Genomic DNA, 10,167 nt, shown 5'->3' with positions numbered 1-10,167 from the left:
TATCTATCTGCAACAGATATATAAAGATTCTGCACAGTTGCACTTTCCATAATTATTAAAGATGGAAGACGACTGAGGAGTAATTAAGATTTATTCTTCTGAAGGAGAAACATCAGCATACAGTACATCTTATTTACTTCTGTCTCAAGAGCAGCACTGTGATTCCAGCAACTTAAAAAACACTGAATGGTCGCTCGTATTTACCTTCTCGGATAAGCTTCTCTTTATAATCCTGTGGAAGAGAGAACATTCATCATTACTCTAATGGAGAGGAAGTTTCAATCAGCCAGGGATAAGAGCAAAACAACTCTAATATTTCAGCAAAGAGTATAGGAATATATTACCATACCTAGTTTAAAGACCTAAGTATGGTGAAACTCCTTAGTAACTTGCCTAAATGTTCACTAAATGTGCTCACTTTCAGCCCATTTGTATCTCACACTGCAGTCATCCACCATTTCAGACACGTTACCACACACAGAAACTGCCCTGACTCTTTCTGCCTGGATAAATACAGAATTGCTTAAGACTGAGAAGTCCCTCTTTAGCTTCCCAGACACACAACAATCACTACTCAGAAAAAAACATAACAACTACCGTGCTTTATAAACCACTGGAAATATCCCTAAACACCAGTAAAGGAATCAGAAAACACTGTTCTGGAGATAGTATCACACACTTCAGATTCAGTATTCTCAGTCATGTATGTCAGGGATGTAACTCATTCAGGTTTGTTTTCAAGTGCTCACATGCTGATCCACGCTTTGTGGCGAAGCCCAAGCATGGTTTAGCATATGAAGCAAATCCAGAGTGACAATGAACTGTGGAAATATTGAAGTTCCAACAATATTTGTGTCAACATGCTTGGTAAGTTTGTTAGCACTTGTTACTTTAGATTCATACTAGAAAATATTATTCCAAATAATACTGATCTTTGTGTTTCCTGGTTTATTACTTGATCTAAATTTGCTATTTTTCTGAAAGAAGAGGGAAATAAAACCAGCCACTGACTGGCAGTCACCTAGCATACTCCAAAGTACAGTAAAAACTTCTTTACAAGGTAGTTAGGCACTGGAATAGGCTCCCCAGGGAGGTGCTTGAGTCACCATCCTTGAATGTGTTCAAAAAACATTTGGCTGTGGTGTTCAGGGACATGATTTAATAGTGGGTTGTTAGAGTTAGGGTAGTATGGTTAGGTTGTGGTTGACTTGGTGATCTTTAAGGTCTTTTCCAATCTGAGCAATTCTATAATTCTAATGAATACAGTTGATTACTTTCAGAAAAATCTGCTGCTGCTTAGATTCTGACATCCTCATTCCAGGATTTACAACAGAAGCAAGTTACAAAAGCTTCCAAAAGCTCAAAAACCCAGGTAAGATCAGACACTGTCATCAGCTTATAATTAATTTAGAGTCAGTGGAACCATGGAAACCTTTATTATGGTTTCTATATACGAGCAAAATGTCGTATCAGAGAAACTGTGACTGGCTGTATCTGCGGATGCAACACAGGCCTCAGCACAGTGCAATTCAGCTGTTTGCAACTTTGCAACTCCGCTACGAGACTTTGAAATAGAAGGTTTGGCACTAACTAGCCTTCTGTCCCTTAATACTGCACTAGTATTAAGCACCCTTAGATGCAGGCAGAATTAAGTCTTTAGGCAGATCTGTGTTTTACAGCCTGGTGTTCCCTGATGCTCAACACAATCAGCAGAACTCACCCTCTCAGTTTTAAAGACGGCTATCCAGAAGAGGATAGGGCCTATCGCAAATACAGCTCCTAGGAAGGACGTCTTGGGCGTCGGGCGGAAAGTGGGGTAGATGTTGTGCGTCCTGGCATAGTCCCAACGGAGTAAGGCAGGATCTTCCTGAGATAACAAGAAAACTGTGAGCCCCAAAACACGGCCCAGAAGCACTGCAAGAGCGCCCCAGGCCACAACACGCTATATGGACCCAGTAGTGCAGGCCAGGAGAGGCACACACCAAGGTCACAGGCAGAGGACGGCACGGCCCCGCCTGCAAGGGCCCGGGACGTGCTCAGGCTCTGCCGCGGGCCTCCCCCGTCCCCCCGACCAGCCCGGCGCCCCCAGACCTTGCCCGAGCCCGCGCCCCCGCCCCACTCACGATGACGGCCGGCGGCTTCGGGTTGTTCAGCTGCAGCAGGTACTGCCGCTTGAGCCGGGCGCGGATGGCCAAGCGCTCGGCCTCGGCACGGCGCTTCTCCGGCGACGTGTCATAAGTGGCAGGGTCGAGCTCAGCCGGCAACGAAACGAAGCGGTTAGGTCGGTACTCCTCAACCACCGTACGAGTCGGCTTCGACGCCATCTTGCACAGCCCGCCCCGGGCGGGTAGCGCGCAGGCGCGACATGGCGGCGGGCGGGACCGCGGGGCGCCGAGGGCAGCGCGCGCCCTGGTGCCCTTGGGTGCCTCACGGCTGCGGAGCGGTGAGGGCGCCGCATGAAGCCGGAGCGTCCAATCCCTCCTTCCTGGGGAAGCTCCGGAGGGCTCAGAGTGCTGGTTGTGAAGATAGGGTCTCCCAGCAAAAGGAAGTCGATCCCTTGCCGGGAGCAAGCAGGGTGATGGCTCTCTGTGTATGGTAATGATCTCATTTACCCTGGGCTGTCTGCAGGCTCGTGTGCTGTTAGGTAAGGGATTGCAGCTTGCCCCGAAGCGCACACAAAGTAGTATCACCGGCATTATTTAAGATGAAGTGCTTTGGTACAATAATAGAGCAGAAGCTTTACTTGCAACTTACGATTTCTCTATTTTTACCTAAGCGCTTGGAAAATAGGTGAGCTTTTGGTCTGAGCAGCCTATTGGCAGCTGGAACTCGATGCCTTACTTCCAGCAGGAGGAAATGTGAGCTGGATATTCCCTCAGCTTGTGTACCTTGCACATACCAGCGCAGCAGGAGGCACTTCTCCCTCTCTCCAGTACAATCCTGCAGTCATCTCAGAAACACAATGTTCTTCTGGCTTGTCCACCCTGGTTTTCTTCACAAAGACTGCTACAAATGCCAATCAGCTGCTTTACTTGCAGTCAGCTCCAAAGGACCTTCCTTGTTCCCCCAATGCATTTTTCCTGGGGCTTTCAGTGCAGCTAGTGGGGAATGGACAGCTTTGGACAGTGATTTCCACTGTATGAAGAAGCTTACTCCATGTACTTCCCCATGTTACTACATAGCAGGCCATCAGATTTAATGAGCTGTGTGATTTTCTCCAGCTCCATTATTGTCTCTCTCCACAACTGGTACATATGGAAAGCTACTTTAGTTAGAAGCACAGCATGAATGCTAGCAGCACTGCTATGTGGCATTCCTGTGGTACTTTCATCTCCAAGGGCTCCCAAGCAATTAGAGGCTTGTGTTTTTCCTGTCCATGCATGGCCTGCTTCTTTCACTGTAATTTAAAAGCTGTTCCTCACTGCTCTGTGTTATTTCTGAGTGACTGACACATGCAGCCTTGAAACAGAGGGAACTCTGGCAGCTGTGGAGTGCAGGTGACAGCTAGGAAAGACAATTGGCACACTGGAAGTGAAAACTGCTCTGTAGGCAAAACTGTGTGTTTTTTACCTCTTTTCTGGAACACAGGAGTGAAACAGAAGACTCCTGTTCCTGCAGATCTCCCAAAGGACTCCAGAACAACCACATGCTTTTCCCCCAATCTCTTGGCTTCTGAGATCTATCTGTAATGGTGTGGGACAGTTCCCGCAGGCAGAAGCAAAGATGGTCTTGTGGTGAAGTCACTTGGCAAAGGCAGTGGGGCCCATTCCCAGCCTTGTTGCAGACCCTGTGTGATCTTATCAGCACAGATCCAAGCTGTGCCTTCTCCCTCTCTCCAGAGCTCCCAGCTGCGAGCGTGCATGCTTGGCATGCAAACAGTGCTGAGATTAAGTCTACTGGGAGAAAAACAGAAGGTGCAAAGCTACATTTCCATTACCAGTGTAATCTATTGTATGCAAAAATCAAACAACCATGCTAAAAAAAACATTTGCATTTCATCTTCAGTACTAACTCATCCTCTTTCTCAAAGGATCTAATTCCCTAGAGTCTTTTCTGAGCAACGTCACTTGTTTTATGGGATAAGAAAATAACTAAGTTGCTTCCAGAGATGTATATTACAGAATCACAGAATTGTTGGGGTTGGAAGAAACCTCTAGAGATCAAGTCTGACCTCCTGCTAAAGCAGGTTTCCTACAGCAGGTTGCACAGGAAGGCATCCAGGCAGGTCTTGAATATTTCCAGAGAAGGAGATTCCACCAGCTTTCTGGGTGACCTTTCCAATGCTACGTCACTCTGTCAGTGAAGTTCTTACTTGCTTTAGTATGGAACTTACAATTTATTCTTAAAAAGCACTAGGACGTTACTTACATTTCAAATGAAACCAATGGCTTAAGACAGCTCTTTCTATCTAAAGTGCTCTTCACCTCTCCCAAAAACCAATGTGCCACCCAAGTGCTGGTGTAAGCAACTCAGCCAGCGCTGCTGGTATGGGATTACAGCATCCCATGGTCTTTGTGTCCTGCAACCATGTGGAATCCAACTACCAGCACTTGGCAACAAAATGGCACAATTAATTCAAACATGGCAAAATTGCCCCAAATTTGTCCCACAGACAGCCAGATATTAAGTGGATCCAGGGCAGTGTTAATTATAGAATTCCAAACTGATTTGGGCTGAAAGGGCCTTTAAAGCCCCCCCAGCCCCAACCCCTCCATGGTCAGAGGCACATCCCATAAACCAGGTGCTCATAGCCTTGGGTCTCTCTGGCTGTCTGGGCAGCAGTGCCAGGGCCTCACCATCCTCTGAGTAATGAATTTCCTCCGAACACCTAACCTAAATTTCCCCTCTTCTGGATGAAAACCATTCCCCCTTGTCCTATCACTGTGTACCCATATCAAAAGTCACTCTCCCTCCTGTTTATCAGCTCCCTTGAAGTACTGGAAGGCCAGAATGAGGTTTCTGCAGAGCTGTCCTTTCTCCAGGCTCAGCACCCCCAACCTGCTCAGCCTTTAAACTTAAGCCTGTGCACTGCACTTTGTTGCTCTCACTCCTCCAGAGATGATCTTTGCATTTTCTCTGTTTAATACATCTCTAACTTCAGCAAAAGTTCCAGATACCAAGAAAAAGAGTTTAAAAATTGCATAAAGCAATGCAAGGAAAAAAAAACCAAACCTACCACAGTTAAAGTCCTTGACAGAAATCATTGGTTGTGTTTTTTTTTCCTACTGATAGAACTGCTGCACATAGTGAGAAATGCTGTGGTGGCAGACTGGACTCCTGTGCAGGCTTCCTGCATTATCCACTCATTCTTGGACGCTTTATGGCAGAGTCAAAACACAGTGCAAAACAACTTTGAAACAAAATATTTTGCAAGAATGAACAAACTGTACTTATTTTTCCCAATCAGATCAGGAAGCTCATTTGACTCTCCTCTTCATTGTACAGAAGCTATTGTTGACCAAAGTCAATGTAAAAATAGACACCGGTGAGCATGGGGCTGCTCTCATGAGGGCAACACAGGCTGGAAGGAGAATATGCTGATCATAACACCACATCCTTGTGGGCTCAAACTTCAAGACTTAAAAAGTAAGACCCCAAGTGTTTGTTTTTTGTTTTGTTTTTTTTTTTAATCAGGACTGCTGGTTATTGAATGTTTGAGGTTGACAATATGGAATCAAGTTGACAGTTCTTGCATGAAAGTGCCTTTGAAATGTACATCATCTGTTTTCTTTGTGAGCAGTAATAGAAATGGAGAAAAGTGGTCAGAAAATTAATCTTTATCCAGAACTCTGTGGTGGGCTGAACCTGACTGGCTGTGAGATACTCATTCTACTGACCTCTCTCTCCTTCTCCTCCACAGAACAGGGGGAGAAAATAAGACAGAAATTCTCACAGGTTGAAATAGACACGATTTAATAAAAACAGCAAAAGCTTTGCACAGAAGCAAAACAAAAAGAGGAATTCACTTACTACCTCTCATCATCAGGCAGATGTCCAATCACATCCTGGGAAGCAAGGCCTCAGTGTGCATAGTAGTTGCTTGAGAGAACTGCAATCATAGGTGTCACCTTTCCTCCCCATGTCCCTCAGCTTTTATGGATGAGCATGATATCATATCCCTTGCATGGGACCTTTGGTTAGTTGGAGTCAGCTGTCTTGGCTGTCCTTTCCCAACTTCTTGCCCAGCTCCAGCCTACTGGCCTTTGGGGGGAGTGGAAAGATGTTACAGAGAAAGCTTCAATCTGTGCAAGTACTACTTAGCAGTAGCGAAAACACAGGTGTGCTATCAGCATTGTTTTAGCCACAAATGCAAAACACAGTATATGGTAGGAACTTTCTTGCATCTTTAGTTCTGCACATAGCTTTCCCAATCAGAGATCTGAAAGTGGGCACACTTCTGTGGCAGACTCTGGCTCAAGTTTAGTTTTAAAGTAACACAAGATAATCTTCATTTTAGACCTGTGTGAGTCTGGTGGTGACTTATCAGCTATGTTCCAAAATAGACTAGTTTTGTTCAACTGATATCACAAAAGTTGCCATTTTTCAGAGTGACCAAGCTAAGCGGCTCTGTTTCAAATGAATGAAAGGAAAATTAAGCCAAGGTGCAGTTATGTCTACCTACATTTGAGATAATTGTGCATGATGCTTTTAGAAGAGACAAGTTAAATGTGTGGTAATCTCAAAAAATACTTGTGTCTGTCAAGCTTCTGTGGATTGCTTGTGGTTTGCCTGTTTGCTTTAGTTACCAGATTGGATCAGCATGCTGCTGGGCTTTGTTTTGCATTGTCTTTGACCTTCTGCAAAGAATGCAAGCTGAAAAAGGGGCAGAAACTGACAAGAGCATTAATACCACAAGAACATTCACAAACAGTGGTTCCTTACTCTGAATTCCTACCTGTAATGGAAGGAAGAGTCATTTGGTACCAATTCCCATATATAATACTTACGTGTCTGCTGCCAGCCTTCTGAGTGGAATCAATATTAGTTATCCATCTACATGGACTTTAAAAGAGTGCTTGATTCAGGAGGGGAATGATATAAAATGTATTGAGACACAGCATGGTTTGTTTAGGCTCAGAACAAGTGTGTCTAATTGCAATATATAGCTAGCATAGAAGCATAGAATCATAGAATGGCTTGGGTTAGAAAGGACTTCAAGGATCATCAAGTCCCAAACTTCCTGCCACAGGCAGGGTTGCCAGCTGCTAGATCAACTGCTACATCAGATTGTCTAGGGGCCCATTCAACCTGGCCTTAATCACCTCTAGGCATGGAGTATCCACAACCTCTCTGGGCAGCCTGTTCCAGCACCTCACCACTCTCTCAGTAAAAAACTTCCCCCTGACATCTAATATAAATCTCCTTTCCTTGAGTTTAAAACCATTCCCCCTTGTCTTATCACTATCCACCCTTGTAAAAAGTTGATTTCCCTCTTGTTTATAAAGTCCCTTTGAATATTGGAAGGCCACAATGAGGTCTCCCTGCAGCCTTCTCTTTTCTAGGCTGGATAAGCCCAGTTCCTTCAGTTCCTCAGTTCCTTCATAGGAGAGGTGCTCCAGACCTTTGATCATCTTCATGGTCCTCCTCTGGACCCTCTCCAAAAGCTCTACATATTTCTTATGCTGGAGGCCCCAGACTTGGATGCAGTACTCCAGATGGTGCCTCATGAGGGCAGAGCAGAATGGAACAATCACCTGCCTTGCCCTGCTGCCACCCCTCTTTTAATGGAACTCAGGATATCATTGGCCTTCCAAGCTGCAAGCACACACTGCTGGCTCATGTTAAGTTTTTCATCAGCTAGGACCCTTAAGTCCTTCTCAGCAGAATGACTCTCAAGGAGTTCTTCTCCCAGTTTGTATACATATCTGGGGTTACCTTGACCCAAGCACAAAAGCTTGCACTTTGCTTTGTTTAATTTCATTAAGCTCACAGGGGCCCACCTTTTGAGTTTACCAAGATCACTCTGAATGGCATCCTTTCCTTCTGTTTTATCAACCTCACCACTCAGTTTGGTGTCATCAGCAAACCTGCTGAGGGTGCACTCGATTCTATCACCAGTGTCATTGATGAAGATGTTAAAGAGCACCGGTCCCAAGACAGACCCTTGGGGGACACTGCTTGTTACCGGCCTCCACCTGGACATAGAGCCATTGACCACAACCCACTGACTGCAGCCTTCCAACCAATTTCTTACCCACAGGAATAGTCCACCCTTCAAGTCCATGTCTCTTCAATTTAGAGATAAGAATTTGGTGGGGGATCATGTCAAAGGCCTTGCAGATGTTCACCTAAATTACATCAGTTGCTTTCCATTTGTCCACTGATGCCATCACTCCATCATAAGTGCCACCAGGTTGGTCAGGAACAAGCTTTCCTTGGTGAAGCCATGCTGGTTGTCTCAGGTCACCCACTCATCTCTCATGTGCCCTAACATATCTTCCAGGAGGATCTGTTCCATGATCTTCCCAAGCACAGAGATGAGGCTCGCTGACCTGTTCTTGCCCAGGTCTTCCTTACTTCCTTTCTTGTAAAAAGCATTTTTAATTAATTGTCAAGATGAAAGTAATTCATTCTATGTGTAATTCATTCTATGTTTAGAACCAAGTTCCCTAGTATCTTTATCTGACTGTTGTTTAAAGGAAACCTGGCACACAAAGGAAGGAGTTAACATGATTAGGGGAATTATGAATAGTTCAGTTGTTATTACAGCCAACAGGCCACCCATAAATGTATATCAAGTGTTGAGCTCAGCAGGAGTTAGGCACAAAACTAGGACACATAATGAGTCATAAAGTGCCAGGAATAATGAGAGACAGCATAAAACAAGCCATTTCTCTCTCCTGGGCTTGTCCAGAGATGGTGACAAGAAGCCCTCTGCTATTTCAGCTGTTCCTGCTGAAATAACATTTTTTACTTACACTGAATTATAGCCGTGGCTGAGCTGCCTGAGCTATGGAGCTGGTGCTGCCTTGTGAAGCTCTAGTGGAAGAATGAGAATCCAGCAGTGATCGTATCTTTTCCGCTTGCTTGCAGGACATTGAATGTATCATCTCATATTATAATTCATTTTCATAGTTCTCTCTCTGCTTCTCCTCTTAGGGGAGATTGTTAGTTGACATAGCATTAAAGAAAAACAAGAGTGGGAAAGAAAGAGATCTTAGAATAAAGTATCCTGATAATTAAAAAGCTGAATGTTTAAAGATAGGTCCTATTACTGGCTGAATCCAAGTCTGTGTAAGAAGTACTTAACCAGCTAAGGGTTGACATTATTTCTTGACTTCAGTGGCCTGAGCTCCTAGCTTGATCTCACACCTTTGTCACTACTCTGGACTTGCCTGGAAATCCCTGTACTGTGGTTTATGATGGTTACTGGCACTGGACCTGCCCTGATCACATTGTTTGGGTGCTGTGGGGCTACGCCATGGGTCAGGGAGGTCCCTGCATTGCCTGCCTTGCTGTTGCCCCTGCTCACTGTCCCTTGTGGAGCAGCCCATTCTTATAGCCCATTGACTGTACTGTTACTCAGGAAGTAGGGTTCAATCTAATAACTGTAGGGAGTGTGTGTAGTGTCAAAGGGTGGAGTAAGAGTGATGCCAATAAAGCTGAAAAAGTGGTTCCCAGGAAGATTCAGAGGAGAGGAAAGTTAAGTGTTGCAGAAAATGTCTCACACAGTGTAAGGTGAAGAATCTTTCCTGTCCTGCTGCTCCCAACACATATCCCTGACATTTTTTTCCCATTTCTCCACAGATATTTTGCTCAGTCCACAAAAGAAATGATAGATCTCACTCAGTTTGAATATCTGAAACCCAGAGGTGCCCGCTGTGAACTTCAACTGCTTCTATCTGACATGATAGAGGGAGCTCAAGATTGTGAATGCTCTTATCTTGAAATGAGTCTAAGAGGCTGTGAGCCATCTCCTAGAATGCCTACCGTGGGTTCTGGGATGGGTCTAATTCAGCCTAACCACCTCTACTTTGAAAGGACTAAAATTAGGTGAGGTTAATTCTTCCCCTTCTCCAATCCCCAGAGAATCCAACGTGTTTCAGAGTGCTGTAGCTCTTATGTCTCAGAACCATGTTAAAGCCTTTATTTAGCTGAGGGATCCTCTTGTATGTTCTGCTTAGACTCACAGGTGAAAACTTTCCCTGATTGACAGCAAAGGAGAGC

At 44.9% G+C, this 10,167-nt stretch overlaps 1 protein-coding gene across 1 annotated transcript; it reads right to left on the bottom strand.

The window, feature by feature from the left end:
• Positions 1–73: 73 nt before the first annotated feature.
• On the bottom strand, positions 74–2,350 carry NDUFB4 (NADH:ubiquinone oxidoreductase subunit B4). The gene is made up of 3 exons (XM_042866553.1): positions 2,124–2,350; positions 1,721–1,867; positions 74–232 (listed from the first exon to the last, which is right to left on the bottom strand). The coding sequence occupies exons 1-3, from the start codon at positions 2,322–2,324 to the stop codon at positions 173–175; spliced, it is 408 nt and encodes a 135-aa protein (XP_042722487.1). The 5' UTR covers positions 2,325–2,350; the 3' UTR covers positions 74–172.
• Between the last annotated feature and the right edge of the window lie 7,817 nt (positions 2,351–10,167).

Source organism: Lagopus leucura, unplaced genomic scaffold (assembly GCF_019238085.1).
Source record: "Lagopus leucura isolate 7727_CA_CO unplaced genomic scaffold, USGS_WTPT01 Super-Scaffold_100001, whole genome shotgun sequence".
Lineage (NCBI taxonomy): Eukaryota > Metazoa > Chordata > Aves > Galliformes > Phasianidae > Lagopus > Lagopus leucura.
Note: the sequence above shows the minus strand (reverse complement) of the source record. Positions and strands in the feature narration are given on the sequence as shown.

Bases quoted from the DNA above. Each gene is read 5' to 3' on its own strand.
- NDUFB4 (XM_042866553.1), bottom strand. From the start codon at position 2,324: ATGGCGTCGAAGCCGACTCGTACGGTGGTTGAGGAGTACCGACCTAAC. The intron at 1,868-2,123 runs GTGAGTGGGGCG...TTGTTATCTCAG, and splicing joins CGAAGCCGCCGGCCGTCATC to GAAGATCCTGCCTTACTCCG. The intron at 233-1,720 runs GTGAGTTCTGCT...TCTCTTCCACAG, and splicing joins CCGTCTTTAAAACTGAGAGG to GATTATAAAGAGAAGCTTAT.